This window comes from Dipodomys merriami, unplaced genomic scaffold, assembly GCF_024711535.1.
Source record: "Dipodomys merriami isolate MVZ:Mamm:240054 unplaced genomic scaffold, mDipMer1.0.p SCAF_90, whole genome shotgun sequence".
In the NCBI taxonomy this organism is placed as follows: Eukaryota; Metazoa; Chordata; class Mammalia; order Rodentia; family Heteromyidae; genus Dipodomys; species Dipodomys merriami.
The window spans coordinates 2,803,034-2,825,282 of record NW_027206513.1 but is presented as its reverse complement, the minus strand read 5'-3'; the positions used below and the strand labels follow the sequence as shown (position 1 = coordinate 2,825,282).

The window sequence follows — 22,249 nt, the reverse complement described above, 5'->3', positions numbered from 1 at the left end:
TAAACCATGCTAACTCTCAAGGAAGAAGCTTCTGTAGAGTTGTCCAATAATTAAATCCAGTAATCTTAGTTTGTCCCTGACCCCTGAACACAATAGAACAAAAGCCAGAAAATACCTTTTAATGATGCTCCCTGCTGTCAGAGAGAAGCGTGATCTCTGAAAGCCTTTCCCAAAATGAGGTCCCATTTTAATCTTAATGAGTTCTTGCTCTAAGCAGTTCACCTGTAGTAACTTCTGTGACTCAAATCTTTCAGTAGGAATTTAAGCTAATCTAAGATATGCTTCCTGGAATGAAAGCAATTCCAAGAACCAGAGCCTTAAGTGCTGTTGATTTATGTGGTTATGTGAAACATAATCTCTGTGTACCAATGATAATTAAAGGACAAATAATCAAATGTTACCTCCTTCCTTTAAGAAAACCTGTGATAAGTTCCATTTACAAGCATGTGCACATGGCTTCCCTATACTCTATTTCTAAGTTCTGATGAGTTTTTTTTTTTATTAAAGCAGCACACTGCCAAGTAAGTCTTATTAGAAATATTTTAATTTAGACAGTAGAAAGGTATCACAGAAAAAAATTACAGAAAACTGCCACAACAGAATGCAAGTTTGAAAATTTATTAGTAAATAAAAAGAAAAAATATGACCCTCATTTTTATAAATAATTTATTAACTTTCATAATAAGATAGGTGAACAATTCAGTATACTCCTTGCTAGAATTTTATTTTTTTGAGAAGATAAAAAACTTAATCTTCTAAACTGCTATTAATAAAACTTTCTGAAATGAAGACTAGGCAGTATTTCCCCAACATTGAAGATACAATTTGGAGAATTGAAATAACAACACTAGAAAGTCAAAACAAGATACCTCATACCCAGTAGGTTGAACTTGGATTTCACCCTCAGAGTGCTTACAGACCTGATAGAAAATGAGAGATCATAAGATCATAATCTAGACAGTTCTTCTGCTTTCTCTTTTCTTCCTTTTTTTTTTTTTTGGCCAGCAGAAAGGGACTATCTGATGTCTGTGGTCCTCCCAGAATCCTAGCACAGACACTTCTTCCACTTTTAGCATACATAGGACCCTGAGACACAGATACCATTGATGGCCTCATCTCAGGCAAGCACAGAAGCTTCAGCCTAAGAACAACTTCAGATCTCTGCTGAGACCTTCCTGGATTCTAAGTAGAAGGGACAGCAGATTTACTATAAGGAATGTAAAAATACTTAACTTTGGCAAGTAAGTATACAAACTTTCTTGATTGTCATATTGATAAGGCAATATTATTCTACCTCTTGAAAAAAAATTCTCCTCTTACCTATTTTATGCTCAAACATGGGGAGGGAAACTTCTGTAACATAGAGATAGACAAAAGCTTCTAACCTGTAATAATGGTTGATATCATTTTTCATCTATTTAAAAAAAATATTAAATGTATATTCTTTTATTAACAAATATCCCCAAGATGTTGCTGGTCATGAAGGTTTAAAAGCAACTTTGTTAGCTGTTTTAAAGTTGGGCCTGTCTCTATATACACACATATACACACACATATACATATATATGTTTACAAAAATAGATCAGATCTCGGGGCTGGGAAGGTGGCTCAGTGGTGGAGCGCTTGCCTTGCATGCTTGAGGCCCTGGGTTCGATTCCTCAGCACCACATAAGCAAAAAGAAAAAAGCCGGAGGTGGCGCTGTGGCTCAAGTGATAGAGCGCTAGCCTTGAGCTGAAGAGCTGAGGGACAGTGCCCAGGCCCAGAGTTCAGGCCCCACGACCGGACCCCCCAAAAAAGATCAGATCTCTAATAAAATATAAGCAAATGCAAATTTCACTATTCCTCCCAAATGTATACCTTATGAAGGTACTAAAATCAGGAATGAAAGGCTAGGGGGCGTAGCTCAGTGGCAAAGCACTTGTTTATCATGCCAGGGCTCTGGATTTTTACTGCAGGAATAAACACACACACAAACACACATGCATTTATAAAATCAGCAATAAGCCAAGTAAGTGTGGGGTTTGGTAATTTGCAGAGTTGATTTTTTTTTTTTTTTGTCGGTTGTGGGGCCTGAACTCTGGGCCTGGGCGCTGTCCCTCAGCTCTTCAGCTGTAGACCAGCGCTCTACCACTTGAGCTTCAGCCCCACTTCCGGCTTTTTCTGCTTATGTGGTGCTGAGGAATTGAACCAAGGGCCTCATGCATGCAAGGCAATCACTCTACCACTGAGCCACCTTCCCAGCACCGAGCTGATTTTTTTTTATGCTATTAAGTAATATATTTTTTCGCTAACAAACTATAAATTTTAATAAATAAGCAAGTGGCATATAATGCTACAAGTACTATTCTAAGAATTCAACATTTTTTTAAAGGTAAGAAATAGATTTCTGGGGCTGGGCCTGGTGATATATGCCTGTAATCCTAGCTACTTTGGAGGCATGGAAAGAACTGCAGTCTGAAGGCTGACCTAGGCAAAAAAGCATTAAGATCCTATCAGAAAAATAAGTAGAGCAATAAAAGTATAAGAGTTTGGCTCAAGTGGTAAAGTACCTTCCTTAACAAGCCTGATCCTGCATTTAAATCCTGGTGCTGCCAAAAAGAAAAGAAACATTTCCTTTATGACTACAATGATTTTGCTAATTGTAGCACTTTTTTGTTCTTTGTTAAAGAGTAATGAAGGATCTTTAAAAAGCAGGCATATTGGGGCTGGGAAGGTGGCTTCGTGGTAGGTAGAGTGCTTGCCTTGCATACATGAGACCCTGGGTTCAATTCCTCAGCACCACATAAACAGAAAAAGCTGGAAGTGGTATTGTGGCTCTACTGGTAGAGTGTTCTTCTTGAACTAAGAGCTGAGGGACAGTGCCCAGGCCCAGAGTTCAGGCCCCACAACTGACCAAAAAGAAAAAAAAAAAGCAGGTATAACATCTAAAAATAAGTCCAATAATAACTTGAAAGGGTAACTAAGGGCGACTACTATTCATGAGGTCAGCATGAAAGGAATTTTAAATGCTGCTGATAATTCACTAGGTTAGGCTTATCTTCATAATTTTGGTTGATATTTTGAAGGAAATGGGCATGGGCAATTTGGAGACATATTTTAAAGTAAAAATGTGAAACTCCAATTATATATTTCCTTTTCTGGTTATAAGAAAATCCTTCATAGCTCTAATAAATTATTTAGTGATCTATGAAAACTTACATTGTGGAGTAAAAAGTTATCCTGTAAGTCAGGAGGCCTCTTAAAGCTATGAATTATCGTACAAATAAATTCAATGTGAAGTTGCCATAACTCTGCCTTTAACTTCTTAGAGGGGAGAACTGGGACAACAAAAGGGAGTGGGTTTCCTTTGTCTGTGGAAAGAGTGACAATTGGTAAGTTATAATTTTTCTAAAATAATCATAAAATGTTTTTGCCTTACCTGTTCTCACAGCCCCTACAAAATTTAGGTTTGCATGAAGTCAGGAAGCAATCAACAAGCAGTTAACAAAGCAATTACTGTGTGCCCAGAACCAGACTTACTGCTAAGGAGAAACATAGAAATAAGGAGACACAGAGAGGTCTTGCCTCAAAGAGCATAAAATATGGTTTTAAATATGCATTTTTATTTAAAAATTAGAAATTCTAAATACTATGTTGATATTAACCAAAAGTCATTTCTAAGTCTCTGTATCCTTCATAGAAATGCAAGTTAGTTTTCAGATACCGCTGATAATAACACATTCAAATACAAACTCCTAGCAATATGCAATTGGTGGTCACTGACACTGGTTTTGAAAAATAACATTAAACTGCACAATGAAAAATAACGTTAAACTACATAAATGCTAAATCTTAATAGGTGAAACAACTTAAAAAACTTAGAATTTGTATGGCCTAAGATTTGATTTCTTAAACTCTTTAATGTGGTTTTAATAGTGCATATGTATTCCACCAGACTTAGTTCTGATCATATTGTCAAGTACTACACCAAATAATATTTGAACACATAATTACTCTTAGTTTTAGATACTTACAGAAAGACCAAGTTTTATAAAGGCTTACCAGGGCTCCATAACTGGACTGCTTGACAACAGACTAATCCTCCAAGATACAGCACAGATGATGAGCACATGGAAAACAATTCTACCATCACATTCTATACTGTGCAAATGTAAATATTCTGGCAGCTATTCTAAGACCTCATATCTAGGTTGCTGGAACTTCTAAATTTCTAGTTGCCTGTAGCCAAAGGAAAATGATTCCTTTAACCAAGCAAGCCATCACCAGCAAATACCTTGGTAGGAGTTAATGTACCTGTTGTTTCTAAGAATCAAAGGCTCTTATATTTAGTGAGTTAGCTGTTCTGCTCATGCATGCTATAATTTAAACAAACACATCATGCAACGTGGACTGTTACAGAATTTAACCCTTAAACAATATACAACCTATATAAAAAAAGAGGTAGAAAAGTTAGATCTTGGAAAGATACAAGTCTATACACCTTTCTGTCTTTTTGATATGCCAATATTCAAAGACAATGTTAATTTGATGTGTTACTATTCTCTGAAACTACTTCTTAGGCAATTCTATTGTCAGACTGTAGTACACAACATCAAAAGTTCATAAAAACAATAAGCTACACAAACCATACCAGTTACTTTGGAGTTTGTATAACTTAATATATAAAGATTATTTTGTGAAAGCTGCAAAACAATTTTATATTTACAAGCCTTTACAATTTCCTTCCTTATAGGAAAATTATAATCAAATTATTTCCACTTCACAAGTAAGAAACTAAACACTGAAATCTATACACTGAATAAAATCAACTCAGAACAAGTCTTTAAATTTCTAGCTCTTGAATTTCTCTCCAGCAATTAATTCAATGTACACAAAGTATCTCTACTAATCAACTATTCCCTTGCTTTTAAAATAAGTAGGATTAACAAGGAATAATACAATTTAGTTCACATGGCAAGTTAAGAAAAACAAACTTAAGCAGACAGCATTTTACAATTAAGGCTTCTTTAACTACATCCCAATTCTGAGATTTGGAGCTTTAGGCCAGGAAAAGGAAGAGTCCATATAGAAACAGATCCAATTGTTTAAACAGTGTACAATTGTTGGTTAACTGACATTTCAATTGATGGGACTATTCATATTCTTTTAAGACACAAGTAACTTCTATTATTTCTAAATGTATAGCTTCTAAAAATAAAGATATAATTTACTTTTCAGTGTGAACATATAAACTCCATGGATTCTAAAAACACCAATCCATCTTAAAGAACTTTTTCAATGGAGGAATAGACATTTGTTAATTTTTTATGAGAAAATAGTGAAAAAGAAGAATATTACAGTAATCTATATCAATAGTTTCTGACAGATATACCAAGATATTGTCTTAATTTTAAAACTATATGGTAAATTAGTCATTAAACACATAAAATATTTTGTTAACTTTGAAAACACTAAATTTTCTTATAAAATAGCTTTCACAATACTGAATATTGCATAATTTGTGTCAATAATTTTAAACACTGCTTTGTAAACAACATTTTTAACATCTCTTTTAGTAGTTAAAAAAAAAAATGAACCTTTGAGGCAGGTGCCCTACCTACTTAGGAGGCTAAGAGCTGAAGGTTACAGATTAAAGCCAGCCTGGGTAGGAAAGTTTGTGAGATTCTTACCTCCAATTAATTACCAAATATCCAGAAGTGGAGCTGTGGTTCTAGTGGCAGAGTGCTAGCTATGAGCAAAAAAAGCTTAGAGATAGCATCCAAGCCCTGACTTCAAACCCCAGACCTACACAGACACACAGACACAAACACACAGACACAGACACAGACACAGACACAGACACACACACACACACACACACACACACACACACACTTTTGTTAAAGAGTTTGATTTTTAATAAACCAAAATATCTTTTTAGTATGATATTTAAAATATAAGTAACACTGCTTAAAATATATGATAAAATACATTGATAAAAATACATGAATGGGGCTGGGAAGGTGGCTCAGTGGTAGAGTGCTTGCCTTGTGTGCATGAGGCCCTGGGTTCAATTCTTCAGCACCACATAACAGAAAAAAGCCAGAAATGGCACTGTGGCTCAAGTGGTAGGGTTCTAGCCTTGAGCTGAAGACCTGAGGGACAGCACCTAGGCCCAGAGTTCAGCCTCCACAACCAACCAAAAAAAAAAAAAAATACATGAATGGAATTTAAGATCTGCTGAAATTTCAAGTTACTAAAATTCATCAATTTTACTGATTTTCATCCTGATAAAGGAAAATTATACTACTTTGTAATATATTTCTTCTACCATTTTATCTATTTTATTGACTTTTATTAAGAATAAAGTTAATTTGGATACTAGATTAAAAAATGCTTTCTATGGGGCTGGGAAGGTGGCTCAGTGGTAGAGCGCTTGCCTTGCATGCCTGAGGCCCTGGGTTTGATTCCTCAGCACCACATAAGCAAAAAGAAAAAAGCCGGAAGTGGCGCTGTGGCTCAAGTGGTAGAGCGCTAGCCTTGAGCTGAAGAGCTGAGGGACAGCACCTAGGCCCAGAGTTCAGGCCCCACGACTGGACCCCCCCAAAAAAATGCTTTCTATGATAGCTTTAAACAGTATCTCTTTACCTGAAAATGTTTTACAGAATTATTTTAGGCAACAAATAGATGCAAAAATATTTTACTGTGTATTTTTAAAATCACTTCTCAAGCGTAGATGTTTTTATCCAAGGTCTACTTTTATTACCTACTTTATGTTTTATAATGAAATTCTCCTTTGCAGGTTACTTATTAGAGCTGCTACCAGCAAATATTTTCATATAGCTGGCAGCTCAAGATATGTGTATCATACGTGTAATATTTTGTTATAAATTATATATGCATAAAATATACCATTATTTTATATACTGAAGTAAATACATAAGAATGAATACAAGTTATTTTTAATAAAATGCAATTTCAAATTCAGAATTCTAAGTTATGAGAACATTAAATATAAAGACACAAAGTAATCCTCTCTCTTATAGAACACCAGTCAGTGAAATCTGAAAGAGATTCTTTATTGGTAGCCACATACAGTTGACTATACCTGTCATCTTGGTGTTTTCTTGCTGTTTAAGAAAAGAATATAGACCATTTAAAATACACTATCAATGTAATAATCACTACAGACTCACTGGTTCTTTTGAAATTTTTCTTAAAAATTGCCAATATCATGATGAACACAATTGTTGTAGCTACATTATTTGAAAAATAATATAAATTATGCTACGAAAGACAAAACATTGAAATACATGAACATCACAATGTAATACAGCCATAATTCATTGTTATTTGATAGGAAAAATTAAATTTAAAAAGTTATGTTAGAGAACTTGGGAATATTTCACTTTAGCAAAACATTCTGTTTATATATCTCCAACATCTATGATACAGTATACAATACTTTATAAAGATATGACATTCAAATGCTTCATTTACACAATAATATTGCCAATACTAATAAAAGTGATGCCCTTAATCATGAACTGCTATGCTAATTAAGATTTAAAATTTTTTTTACTTCATTATACATTTTAGTTAGCAGCTGGCAATTACATACTAATCAGTTCTATGCTGACAAATAGAGAGGATCCTAGTCAAAATACTGTTTCTCAAAAGTAATATATATCATATTGCTTAAAACTAAACAACCATATAAAAGTGGTAATCATTTATCTAAACATTGATTATGAACGACATAAGTTCATGGCATAAGTTCAGGCAGAGTGTTGAGTTCTGGTGGTTTATTTACAATAAAAGTACTTTACTAACATGATATGCAATTCTATGTCCATTACTACAGTCTCTTAAAGTTATAAAAATATTATATAAAATACCACAGGCTTTAGAGGATATAATTTCATGTGGTTCTGATACTAGCAGCTGAAAAGTGTTTATAATTTAAAAATAAATAAACTATAGAGGTAAACCAGTTACAAAACAGCAGAGGACTGCAAAAAATCACAACAGTGAAAAGAACTGCTTAATTACATGAGAGCTAACAAAATGGTGAAGCAGTTGGGTCAAAAGTTTTAAAAACCTCTTTTAGAGATTTATCATCTGTTTCTTTACTGGGATCATTATCTGGTATTGGGCTCACCTGTCCAGGCTGCTTTGCCTGCCTTGGATCACCATATGGGGGTCTGATTAAGCCTGCTAAAGTCTGAATAGGAAGACTGTGCACTGCTGAGACCTGACCCTTGCTAGGGCTCTTGACACTATCTACTGGTGTGTCAGCTGCCCCATCAACAGTGCCTTCCACATCTGGAGTGTTTTTCTGTGGTAGGACTGCTTCTCCAGAAGAAGGTTCATTTTTGTCACTATTTTTTAAACCACTGCTTTTCTGGTTCTCTAAATTTTCTCTTAAAGAAACTGTTGCTAGTTCTGATGGAGATGACAAACCTTGCTCTCTAGGGTCATACAAACTAATACCACCGAGAACTGAACTTGGAGTTCCCAGAGAAAGGCCAGCTGAAGATGAAAGTTTAGGGGCATATGGAGGCAGAGCCTCAGGACTAGCACTGGTAGTGATTGCCCCCAAGGACTGTGATGAACCAGCATTTGATCTGGCTAAATGAGGTGTACTCTTTGATGTATGTGATTCCTTCATAGCCACTTGATAAGACTCTGTACTGGACAGTCTGTGAAGTCTAGGATCAAAATTCTTTTGTAGCCTAGGATCTCCTAATTTACTTCCTGAACTATGTAAGTCTCCAAATTGTTCGAGGTAACCATCTCTGTTTGTTGGATTAATTTTGGCTTTGGCTGTTAGTTTTGGATCAGTGGGTACTGTGTTTTGATGAAGATCATCTTTTGTATTCCATAACCTATTGAGCCTCTGGTCAGCTATAAGAGGGGGCAGAGGTAAATTGATTGAAGATACGGGATCAGGTTTAGGTAAAGGTACTGGAAGTAAATCTTCTGGCGCCCACACAATGTGTTTTGCAAAGTTGGGTTTGGTTAGGATAATGTCCATTTTAATGTGACTGAATTGTCTCAATTGTGACCTTGGATCCTGGAGTACTACACCAGGCGAAGAATCCAAAGGTATTAAGAAAGCTTTTTCTCTCAGTTCTCTTTCTGTTTCTTCTTCATCATCATCTCCTCTTTTGTGTTTGATATTAGCACTAGCACTTGAATGGTGTATATCAAACTTTGTTCCCCTAACTACAGAGCCAACGTGGCCACTTCCACTTCCTCTTAATTTTCTGGGATCCCACGAAAGTCTAAGATCCACTGGGACAGATTCAGAAGGTTTTCTAATGTCTTGCCTTGGGATAGTCCTAAGTCTAGGGTCAACCACCTGATTTCCTTTCCTTTTCTCTTTAGCAAGTCTTGGATCAGTAGGAGTAGTATGTTCGGTAGAAGGTTGCTGCTGATTCCTTAACACTCCTGCTTGTTTCTGTAATGTTTTCAGTATTGATTTGACACTGCTTCCTTCTTCCTCTTCACTACTGGAATACCAGTTAACTGTATCATCTAAATGTAGAAAAAAACCCTTATGATAAAGAATGAACCATTCATATTTGGCCTTAATTAACATAACATATATTATTTCTGAGATAACTGTAGTATAACTTCAAGAAAATCTATTATCAAGGTTCAACTGAACAGGATGAAATATAGTGAGGTAATTATTTAGTTATTACCCTCTATAAAGGAAGAGGTAAATTATTGGAATATAAAGGCATCATTCCAGTTAAAAGAAAAATCAGGACCTTTTGGATAAAGGGAACTCAGAGGTATGTGTGGGATAGATGACAGTGTAGAGAAGAAGGGAAAATACTTTTGGAAAGGCATTCTAAAACTCTTTTGGATCTCTTTGATTAAAGCAATCTTTGACCTGCATTGTTCTGAATTTATCAGGACAGCAAGAGATTGAAAAGAAAAAAAATCACTAATAAAAGACTGTTCAGGGAGCAATAAAAATGAGGAATAGGGTGGAGATTTTATTTACACTTCATTAGATTTTTAGATGTTTGAACTAAGTAAATAAATTAGCTATTCAAACATTAAGTTAAAAACAATAAAACTAACATAATAAAATTTATATTCTTCAACTCCATGGGAACATTTTGAGCATTACTCATAAACATTATTTTACCCAAGTGTGTTATGCCCATTTTTTGTGGTACTTGGATTTTGAACTCTTGAGTTTCATGTTTGGTGGGGAGATAGAATCTCTACCAGTTGAGCCATGCCTCCAACCCATGTTATATATAATTTTAGGAAAACTGGCTAAACTGATGCTTCAGGAGGGTGATTCTCCTTTTTCATTAAAGCACCCTATAAGATGGTTCTGAGCTGTCCTCCAAGTATATGCTCTTCATATTCATTCAGAACACAGCATATATATATTATATATACATAACACATATAATATATACATATATATCCATCCTATAACATAGTAGTAGAATATCCTAAATATTTTTGTTTTTACCTAATCTTACTGTGTAGCAATGTATGAAACTATATTATCACAGCATTCATTGTTTTACAGAACAGTGCTTACAAAACAAGCAGTAGTATTTAGATAGATAGGATGTGGTTTAAAATAGTATCTGTATTATAAAAGCAAAATGCTTTTACACAGATATCAGTGCCTAAAAAACTATTTCTAGGCATTAGATCTCTTCTTCTTAGACTTAATGAAGTCTAGAGCTCAATTTGTAATTCACTTTTACCTGTAAATTATTTTAACTGTTTCTATACAGAAATTTAACTCATCGCATGATTTCTCATTGCTATTCTTATTTCATTTTCATATCAATATATTTTATAACTAGTCTTGTATCTTTTTGGAGTAAATATAAATAAAATATTTTAAAAGTAGAAGATAGCCCAATTAGAAAACAGATATTATGTAAGGAGTATAGCTACCAGATTTTTATCAAAAGATCATTAAGATTTATAAAAATGGGGCGCCCGCGGACCCAGCCAGCGGCTTGTACTTTTCCCCCCCCGACCACACAGTCATTATGCCGAAGAGAAAGTCTCCAGAGAATGCAGAGGGCAAAGATGGACCCAAAGTAACCAAACGGGAGCTCACAAGACGGTCTGCCAGGCTATCTGCAAAACCTGCTCCGCCACCCAAACCTGAGCCTAAACCAAGGAAAACATCTGCTAAGAAAGAACCCGGAGCAAAGATTAGCAGAGGAGCCAAAGGGAAGAAGGAGGAGAAGCAGGAAGTTGGAAAGGAAGCCGCTGCGCCATCTGAAAATGGTGAAACCAAAGCTAAAGAGGCACAGAAAACTGAATCTATAGATAACGAAGGAGAATAAATTGCCATGGAAAATTGGGGGTGATTTTATTTACCTCTTGGGACAACTTTTAAAAGCTATTTTTACCAAGTATTTTGTAAATGCTAATTTTTTTAGGACTTTACTAGTTGGCATATAGTATATATAAAGATGGATATTCGACCCTCTTGTAATCATGCTTTTTTGGAAATTTTCATCATTCTCAAGTAAAATAAATACCTATCTAATAATTGGAAATGTATGTTTAAAGTTGATCCATCATTCCATGCCCTCACTTTAAAAAACTTAGTCTTGTGCAACCTGTGGTGTTTTTACTGTGCATATTTGAATTTTTCATGCAGTTTTTCTAGAGCAATAATCAGTGGTGCTTTTGTACCTAGGTTTTATGTGATTTTAATGAGACATGGATAGTTGTAGCTACCTGCTGATTATTTGTGGTTTAAAATAAAAGATTTTCTTGTCTGCAAAAAAAAAAAAAAAGATTTATAAAAATGAACACAGGGCTGGGATATAGTTCAATGGCAAAGCACTTGCCTAGCAAGTACAATATCTTGGGTTTGAGCCCCAGAACCAAAAAAAAAGACAGGGAAAAAAATGAACACAAACACAAAGAAACCTAAGTATTCAAGATTTTTGTATATACGGCAAACATCTTAGAAAGAATATCACCAATTATATATTATAGTACATAATTTCCTATCATCTAAAAGTTTAAATTGTGTTTATGAAAACATAAAAGTCTGTAAGATTTTACAGAACTATCATCATTTAATAATGATTATGTTAAATTACCTTTTAGCACTTAAAGAAGTATATTTAAAGTGTACAGAAAATTCATTTATTAGGAATCCCTAATTTTTCTGCGATGTTAGATAAAAGAAAAGTTGATATGTTCTTTGAAAACATAAAATATAATGTTCCTATAATAGGTTGTAACTATCTAGTGTTACATAGTTTTACATGATTATTCATGTTAACAAAACATACTAATTTTGTAATTCACACAAAGAAGTGCATGTTTTAAACTTTTCTCATCCTTAGCTATCTAATAGCTGTATACTTATCAACATAAATTTTAAGGAGGCTGGGAATGTGGCTCAGTGGTAGAGTCCTTGTCTAGCATGCATGAAGCCCTGGGTTTGATTCTTCAGTACCATATAAACAGAAAAAGCCAGAAGTCGCATAGCAGTTCAAGTGGTAGAGTGCTAGCCATGAGCTGAAGAGCTCAGGAACAACACCTAGACCCAAAGTTCAAGCCCCATGACCGGGAAAAAGAAAAAAAATTAAGGAGCCAGGCACTGGTGACTCATGCCTATGATCCTAGCTACTTAGGAGGCTGAGGTCTGAGGATCCCATTTCAAAACCAGCCCAAGCAGGAAAGTCCTTAAGATTCTTATCTCCAATTAACTACCAGATAAGTGGAAGTGGTGCTGTGGCTCGAAGTGATAGAGCACTGACCTTGACCATAAAAGCTCAGGGACAGCACTCAGGCCTAGAGTTCAAGTCCCATGACAGAAAAAAAAAATTAAGGTAAACTTAAATTCTTCTATATAATCCTTTCATATTAAGAACTATATTTCTTAGGCTGAATGTGGTATACATGCTGGTAAATCCTGACTACTTAGAAAGTGGAGATTAGGATTGTTATTTAAAGCCAGGTTAGGCAAAAAGTATGACTTCATTTCAACCAATAAGCCAGGAAATCTGGTGTGCACCTGTAATCACAGCTACTGAGAGGCATATATAGGAGAATCAAGACCAACTCATAAGACCTTATCTAAAAAAATAACTATAGCACAAAAGGGCTGAAGCATCATGGCTCAAGTGGAGAGAGCATCTGACTAGTAAGCAAAAGGCTCTGAATTAAAAACCTTAGGACTGCCTCCCTAAAAGAATAGTATTTTTTAAATAATATAGCAGAAATATATACACTATGTGCAGTAAATTTTCTCTAGTAACTAAATCATTCTAGAGTAGGACAGAACTCAAAATCCCTAACTGGAAGTACCCTTTTTGTTTCGTTTCATTTCTTCCTAAAAATAGAAAAAGCTCAGCCAGGCACAGTGGCTCATGCCTATAATGCTACTCTTGGGAAATGGAGATCAGGATGATCAATCTAAGTCAGGGCAGAAAGTCTGAGAGATTTCCCTTTGCCCAACTAAAAAACAAAACAAAAAACTGGGCACCTGTCATCCCATTTACAAATAGGATCACAGTCCCTGGCATAAGCAAGAGACTCTAAAATCACTAGAAGTAAAAAGGGTTAGGAACAGGGTTCAAGTGGTAGAGAACCTGTCTAGCAAACATGAGACCCTAAGTACAAACCTCAGTACCCTAAAAAGAAAAGAAGAAAAGGCTTTAATTGCTTATAACTCTGTTCATGTGGGTCTTAAGTCCCAGCTTCATCTCTAATCACTGAGTGAAAAGAACATTTTGCAATTACTTATTACTGAAACCATAAGCAATCCTGAAAGGAGACTATAAGGTTGATTGGAAATAGAATAGAGGAACTCATTTTCACATTTTAACTTACTGAAATAGGAAGGATGCTATTAAATACTGACTCACCTTCTTCTTTGCTTGGTGTTCTTTGAGATTGGGTGCTAGCTTGTTCTTCATCTTCTTGGTACCTTTGAGTAAGTCGAGCAAACAGAGCTCTCTGTACTGCAGGGAGGAGCCCTGGAACAGGCAGAGGGCCATGGGCTGTCATATTGCTGCTAGTGTCAGGCTCATTTTCAAGGGTAGGTGAATCCTGACCAATGGGTAGCTGCTCTTGGGCAAATTCCTCATGCCACATCCCATCTATACACATAATAGAAGAAGAGACAAATACTGAGTGAACACAAACTCCACCAAAGATGTAAGAAACTAAAACTTCAATAATTAACACTGATTTCTCAAATTGTTATGTAATTTTAAGTATTTATAATGATCTAAATTTCAATTATTTCAAACATTATCTAAGGTCTTTCTATTCTTATGACAAAATTGTACTTCAAGGTTTCAATTTCATAACATATTTAGCTTTTTTAGTATATTTCTTTATTTGTATATACCTTTTATTATGCTTGTTTGTCTTCTATGTTCTACCATTAGAGTTATATGTCACAAAGGTAGAAATGTTTTATTCCTAAGCATATTGAAGACTTCATGGTAAACATTAATTGTAGAAAAATTGATTCTAATGGTCAAATGATATTACTCATAACAATCATGTTTTATTATTATTCTGTACGTTACAAGGTCTAATTGGTCTAATTTAGCTTTATTTGACATTCATTCCTCCAGGCACCAGTGGCTCATACCTGCAATCCTAAGTACTCAGGAGGACTGAGATCTGAGGACTGCAATTTGAAGCCAACCCAGGGAGGAAAATTCATGAGACTCTCATCTCCAATTAACCACCAAAAACTGGGAAATGGAGCTGTGGCTCAAGTGGTACAGGGCTAATCTTGGGCAAAAAAAGCTCTTGGGGCTAAGCCCAAGTTCTGAGTTCAAGCACTAGGACTGACACAGGAAAAAAAAAGATATTCTCATCATGCCTTTAATGAAAAGCAGTGCTAAAGTAGTTTGAAATTAGAAGAGAGGGCTAGAAATATGGCTTCGTGGTAGAGTACTTGCCTAGCATGCATAAAGGCTTGGGTTTGATTGCTCAGTATCACATAAACAGAAAAAGCCACAAGTGGCGCTGTGGCTCAAGTGGCAAAGAGCTAGCCTTGAGCAAAAAGCAGCTCAGGGACAGTGCCCAGGCCTTGAGTTCAAGCCTCAGGACTGGGGAAAAAAATGAAAAAAAATTAGAAGTGAATTATTTTACAAGGTAAACTTACCACCAGAGTTATTGAGTGGCTGAAAATTATGTACATCATGTTGTAAATAGTAATTATCGTAAAATTCAGCTGAGTTCTGTAGGGAGTCATAATCGGTGCTCAGCTGCATTTCACCAGGGATTTGCTGGTATGAAGAACCTGGAGAGCAGGGATTTTCTCTGGGTACCTTCATTACATGTCCTGGAAAGCCTGGGGAGTGGTAAGTTCCACCCATACTCTGTGGTGTCAAAGGAGTATCTGCTTGAAGAAGTCCTCCAGCTTGACTGTGAGGGCTTAACATTTCAGGAGGACCAGGTGGCAATGGTGGGCTCTGTGGCATTGGTACCCCAGGAGCTTCTGCACATGGGTGATGTCCAGGAGAGCCTGGGTGCATCACAGGACTACTGCATTCTTGAGACATATTGGGCCCAGAACCTGGACTTGCCCCAGAACTATAGATATGCTGAGTATGTGGACTGCTTCCTTGAAATTGTGGTCCTGGTGGTGAGGCACTGTTATAAAATGCTGGTGGCCTGTAGATAGAAGGAGTATTTATTAGTTCAAAGAAAACAGAAAACCAAGAATGTTGCACTTCTAAACAGATTATTGGGTAAATAGAATTTTTTATAGCTGAATACAAGAATATATGTTTAAGAAACTAATTTTTCCATACCCTCTTACTTCTTACTTTCATTTTAGCTGTAGTTTTCTTTCTTGCTTCGTGTGTGTGTGTGTGCACGCGCGCGCGCGCGCGCGCGGGCGCGTGTGTATGCCAGACCTGATGCTTGAACTCAGGGCTTGGGAGCTGTCCCTGAGCTTTTTGTGCCAAGGCTAGCACTCTATCACTTGAGCGACAATTCTACATCCAGCTTTTTGCAGGTAAGAATCTCATAGACCTTCCTACCTGATCTGGCTTTGAACCTTTGTCCTCACACCACATAACATCCTGAGTTGTTAGGATTACAGATTGAGCCATGTGCGCTCAGATCTCAATGCTGTAAAAACTCATTAACCAGGAGTTCTAAAACTTACTCATTACAAATATTTAGAAAATACAGAAAACTACATAGATAAATAAGAGAGAATGATGAAAGAAGTAACATCAATCAAGATGTATTGTATTCATAAAGTGATTTGTTGAATGATAGCTCCTTTGTACAACTACTTAAAAGATAATAAAAATACAAATTAAAAAGACAAGGTTAATCTCTATCCCACCATGTAAAGAAAGTCTGTTGGTTGTCTTCCCAGATTTGTTGTTGTTATTGTTGTTTTATTGGTCATGGGTCTTGAACTCAGGGCCTGGGTGCTGTCTCTGAGCTCTTTTGCCCAAGGCTAGTGCTCTACTACTTTGAATCACAGTGCCATTTTTGGTTTTCTGATGGTTAACTGGAGAGAACAGTCTCACAGACTTTCCTGCCTGGGCTGGCTTTGAACCATGATCCTCAGATCTCAGCCTCCTGGGTAGCTAGGATTACAGGTGTGAGCCACTGACGCCCAGCTTCTCAGACCTTTTCCAAAGCACATAAACACTGTTTTTTGGGGTTTTTTTTGGCCAATCCTGGGGCTTGAACTCAGGGCCTGGGCACTGTCCCAGATTGCTTTTTGTACAAGGCTAGCACTCTACCACTTAAGCCTCAGTGTCACTTCCGGCTTTTTCTGTTTATGCATGTTGGACACGCACTCTACTAAGAAACATTCCCAGCCTACCCACACCCCCCGCCCCCGCCACTTTTTTACAACAAAATTAGAATCTATTTTCTAACATACTATACATACAACTTTTACATTATATTATCTAATGTGCCATTATGTAATACCAAAATATTTTTTGTTGAATGTTGCTTTGCTTTCTGGACACAATGCTAACAATATATTTTTTCTGATAGTTTTGTTAGTTGATTCCTTTGGGTTTGATGGGGGAAAGTGCCCAAATAATCAGTCTGCCTCCCATTTCTTTTCTTTTAATTTTATGTAAGAAGGACTTTCTGGAGCCAAGGCTGGCTTTCAATTCATGATCCTCCTGCTTTAGCCTCCCATATACTGGTATCATAGGCCATTATGCCCACCTTTCCATTTCTATTCTTTATACCTTAAAATTTTTTAAATTATTATTATAAAGGTGATGTACAGAGGGGTTACAGTTACATAAGTCAGGTAAAGAGTACAGTTCTTTTTCAATATCACCTTTCTCTTGCATTCTCTTAGTTTTTACTGCCCATCCTCGCTCAAAAGTAGTATAGTTCATTTTGAATAACTTTTTTTGTTGAACTTGGAGCCTGGGCACGGTACCTAAGCTCTTTTTGCTCAGGGCTAGCACTCTGCCACTTTGAGCCACAGCTCTACTTCCTATAACTTTTTTTATTTCACTGACTAGATCTGATATATGACATTAACTTTTTGTTGTTGTTTACTATGTAGTTCAGGTTGGTTATGAACTAACTCAAGGTTATCCTGAATCAGACTCTCAAGTTCTAGTGACTAAACAAAGCTGGTGGCTCACACCTTTAATGGCTCAAAGCCAAGAAGGAAAGTCTGTGAGATTCTTATCTCCAAAAAGCCAGAAGTAGAGCTGTGGTTCAAGTGGTTAAGTGTGAGCCCCAAATCTCCGGGACAGTGCCAAGGCCCTGAGTACAAGCCCCAGGACTGGTACTAAAAAACAAGCAAACAATAAAGAAAATGTGGTATATATACACAATGGAATTCTATGCCTCCATCAGAAAGAATGACATTGCCCCATTTGTTAGGAAATGGAAAGGTTTGGAAAAAATTATATTAAGTGAAGTAAGCCAGGCCCAAAGAAACATAGGTCCCATGGTTTCCCTTATTTGCAATATCTAGTAGAGGTATAAGTCAAGCAGAAAAGGTCAGATAATGTGATGTTAGGAAAATGAACCCTTAAATATGTATTTTAATGTTTTCATTTCTTTCATGCATGTGTTTCTAACGCATTTATAAGATTATTTCTTTGTTGCTTTGTATGTCCCTCCCCCACAGTGTAACCCCCGCTTTCACTATATTTGATGTCAGTATAACATGTGGAGGAGATGGGGACAAACAAGTCGTTTAAGGATTCAGGTGGACCTGTTGCAACAATGAGAAGTACAAAATGTCATGTCAAAACCAGCTTTACAATGTCGGTGTGTGGGGGGGAGGGGGGTATGATTGGGTGGGGGGGAGGGGGGAGGCTGGGAAGGGAGGTAAAGGGTAAACAAAGGAGGAGGCTGCAATGCTTGGTAAGAAATGTATGCATTATCCTGCCCATGTAATTGTAACCCCTCTGTACAGTATGTTCTCAAATAAAATAAAATAAAATAAAAACAAGCAAACAAAAAAGAATAACCAAAAATTAATAATCAAGCCAGACACCTGTGGCTCACTAGTAGGAAGCTGAAATCTGAGGATCACAGTTCAAAATTCTTGAGAGTCTTATCTCCAATTAAGACAAAAAGTTCTGGAAGTGGAGCTGTGACTCAAGTCACAGAGTGTTAGCCTTGAGCACCTAACTCAGGGGCAACACCCGAGGCCTGAGTTTAAGCCCCAGGACTGGCAAAAAGTAATTATAATCAACAACAGAAGCCCAAGTATAGTGACTTCTAAGAGATAGGCAGCAAGGCTAGAATGAGATTACTGGACATAAAGCTTGGATATAGCCTACCTGATAATCTTTCTCTTAGAGCCTTAGGAAACATTTTTTTCAAAAAAAAAAAAAAAACAAATATACTGGAGACATATTAACCACTATGGGAGACATCACTGTCTGAATGAACATCCAAGTTTATAATCAGTGGAAGGAATGCTAAATCCATGCACCTGAAAGCATCTTTTAAGATTAGTATGTTGAGAACTTTCTGGAGCTGTGCAAGGATTTTCTAGATAAAAACACTGAAGGCAGGCAGCAGAGGGTAAAGACCAAAAAGTAAAAGGGAAGCAGAAATCTGAGTGCATGTCAGATAACTGCTATTTCTATCTAAGGGGTGCGTATGTATGTGTATGTACACTCTGGGGCTTGAACTCAGAGACTGGATGCTATTCCAGCTTTTTTGTTCAAGGCTCTACCACTTGAGCCACAGCTCCACTTCTGATTAATTGGAGATAAGGGTCTCATGGACTTTTCTGCCCGAGCTGGCTTTGAACTGGAATCCTCACATCTAAGCCTCTAGCTAAGATTCTAGGTGTAAGGCACGAGCACCCAGCTCCAAGTCTAATTGAATTATTAATCTGAAATACAACTTGGTATCTTAATATAAATTTTAGGGAAATGTTTTGCTGCAATTGTTGCAGGTTTTAACTTACTTTTTCCCAATTTTATGTGCTAAATCCACAGTAGGTTTTACAACTATCTCAAAGAGAGATGGAATCTTCCTGAAATCATCAGAGAGATCTGTCTGAAAATCATCTTCAGGATCAGAAAAGGGAAAATGCTCAGGTGGGGTGGGCAAAAGCCCAACTCCAGGAGGTGGTTTGGGAAGAGGTGTTATACCGCGCTTTCTCAGTTCTTCTAATTCTCTTTCATCTTCATTTATAAGTTCTTCATCAGTATTCAATACCTAAAAAATGGTAGAAATTACTAACTCAAAATAAATTCCTTTTTTCACATTTAGAACTGGTAAGTCTTTAATAGTTTTCCTAATAAAAATGTACAATATTAAAGTTGAAGCGGGTCAGAGATGGTTAATTCTTCATTTTAAATAAAGGGAATGAAGTTTAAAGAGGCAAAGGGTAAGTAAGGTTTAAAGTAAGTTAATACTCTTAATGGCAGAGCAGGAATAAGACCAAAATATTCCTAACTCCTAAGGGTCTAATGATTCTAAGCTTTTCCAATATACTATATTAATAAACTAAAACCAATAACTACTCCTCAGTTTTAGCAGAACTAAATAAAATGTGCTTTATAAAGTATGAGTCAAATAAATATGAGGACAGACCTAACAATTAATGTACAAAAATGCTACTTACTTTGTCCAAAAGCTTCCTTGTTTCTTTAGTCAGATCATCATGGGAAAATTTACAGTTGTCTCCTTGGTAACATTTTGCTCCACTATGATAGAACTTGCAGGGAAACTCATGTAAACAAAATTATTAAGGAACTGACCAAGTAAACCAAGATCTAGTTTTCTTAAAACCAAAAACAGTAAGTGTCACTCAAATGATTGAATTCTAGAGTTCTACTTTACAATATTTTTCTATAGTCAACAATTCCACAGTGTACCTTTTAGGACAGTATTGTTACATACTCTACTGGAAACTATAATAACATCAGATTATTTATATTTTAGACTAAAATTTTAATTATTCAGAAGCTTTCAAAAGTTTTTAAGCTCTTACTCTTAAAATTGGAAGAAGTCATAATTGTATAAAAGAAGCCATAATTGTATAGCACATATTATAATATTTCAATTGAGTAAATCATGTTTCCTTATACAATAAAGCAAAATACAAATATATATCTTACTTTACATTAAAAAAACAAAATATAAAGAATAATTTATCTGTGCATATGCCAGTCCTGGAGCTTGAACTCAGGACCTGGGCATTGTCCCTGAACTTCTTTTGCTTAAGGTTGCCTCTATCACTTGAGCTACAACATCACTTCTGTTTTTTTATAAGTTTATTGAAGTTACGAGTCTCACAGACCTCCTGCCCAGGTTGTCTTTGAACTGTAATGCTCAAATCTCAGCTCCTGAGTAGCTAGGATTATAGGTGTGAGCCACTGTCACTAACCTCAAACCAAATAAATTTTGTAGCAAGAATATATGTATACAAAGAAAATAAAGGGGCATGATATGTCATGTTAAAGGTGAAGTCAAATAATTAAAGTTATAGACTAAGAATATGGATGATTACAAGAGTATGGATGAACCTACTATCTGGAAAAGAGAAAAGTGCTTACTACCTGTCATATATTAAGAGTCCATATGACTTAAAAATGTAAATGTTAAGAAAAAATAAAGGGCTGGGGAGGTGGCTCAGTGGTAGAGTGCTTGCCTTGCATGCATGAGGCCCTGGGTTCGATTCCCCAGCACCACATAAGCAAAAAGAAAAAAAAAAGCCGGAAGTGGTGCTGTGGCTCAAGTGGTAGAGCGCTAGCCTTGAGCTGAAGAGCTGAGGGACAGCGCCCAGGCCCAGAGTTCAGGCCCCATGACCGGAAGAAAATAAATAAATATAAAAAAAAAAAGAAAAAATAAAAATTTCACAATTATAGATCTCATTTTTTATGAGAAATTATATAAAAACTGTATTTTTACACATATGTACATTCTCTCATGTCATAAAGCCCAAAAGGCTTTGTCTAAAGAATAAAATTACTTAACATTTATAAGGTTTCAAGGTTATTAAACATATATCAAAGTAGAACTAAAATGCACTCCCTTATACAGACCACTGTAGATTTATTTCTCATTGTAGATTGGATAATTTTTACTTCTGGCAATTGTGTGAAACCTACATTACCCCAACATTCCTGTCATGACTCATCTCTAACACTGAATGAAGTATTTTAAAACATATTCCAAATACATTTCACCTTTAAATACTTCCATATCTATTATAAACAGATAAGGGATTTTTTGTCTTTTTAATTATGAACCTGACAAAATTAATGCAATAATTTAAAAAAGTATTTTTATGATTGTTTTATTCAAATGAGGATCCAAATATTATCTAAAAATTTATCTAGTTAATATATTTCTAGTTTCTTTTATTGATTTGATCTTTTATTTTATATGTCATTAACAAATGACATAAATTTTAATATTATGCATTGATGGCTAATACTTCCTATTAGTATTGATGCAATTGTTCCTGTTGCACCCTATCAGAGGCACTGAATATTTTAGCATGTCACCTTGTTAACATCTCAAATATTCTCTTAATATTGCTTAAATTATATTCTTCTTATTTTGAACTAGATTAAACATTTGTCCATTTGACTTGGGGACGTTTACATTTCTCTTTGAATTATCTGTATCTCTTCTTCATTTTTCCTTTTAACTTTTGGGGATTCATACATTAAGAGTGTTACTTCTTACCAGATGCTGGCAGCTCATGCCTCTAATCCTAGCTACTCAGGAGGCTAAGATCTGAGAACTGGTTCCAAGCCAGCCCAGACAGGAAAGTCCATGAAACTTTTATCTCCA

General features: G+C 35.9%; 1 protein-coding gene and 1 pseudogene across 2 annotated transcripts in view; one reads left to right on the top strand and one right to left on the bottom strand.

Annotated features, from left to right (window-relative positions):
* Positions 1-7,038: 7,038 nt before the first annotated feature.
* Zc3h6 (zinc finger CCCH-type containing 6) overlaps positions 7,039-22,249 on the bottom strand; it is a 53,675-nt gene continuing 38,464 nt past the window's right edge. The window contains exons 8-12 of the mRNA XM_070013285.1: positions 20,070-20,179; positions 19,407-19,660; positions 15,132-15,643; positions 13,873-14,106; positions 7,039-9,520 (exon numbers count right to left, since the gene is read on the bottom strand). Coding sequence (XP_069869386.1) covers positions 8,040-9,520; positions 13,873-14,106; positions 15,132-15,643; positions 19,407-19,660; positions 20,070-20,179 — 2,591 coding nt within the window. The 3' untranslated portion in view covers positions 7,039-8,039. The remainder of the gene's footprint in view (positions 9,521-13,872; positions 14,107-15,131; positions 15,644-19,406; positions 19,661-20,069; positions 20,180-22,249) is intronic.
* On the top strand, positions 10,971-11,771 carry LOC138821191 (high mobility group nucleosome-binding domain-containing protein 3 pseudogene; annotated as a pseudogene). The gene has a single exon (XR_011370093.1). The product of XR_011370093.1 is annotated as a high mobility group nucleosome-binding domain-containing protein 3 pseudogene (transcript).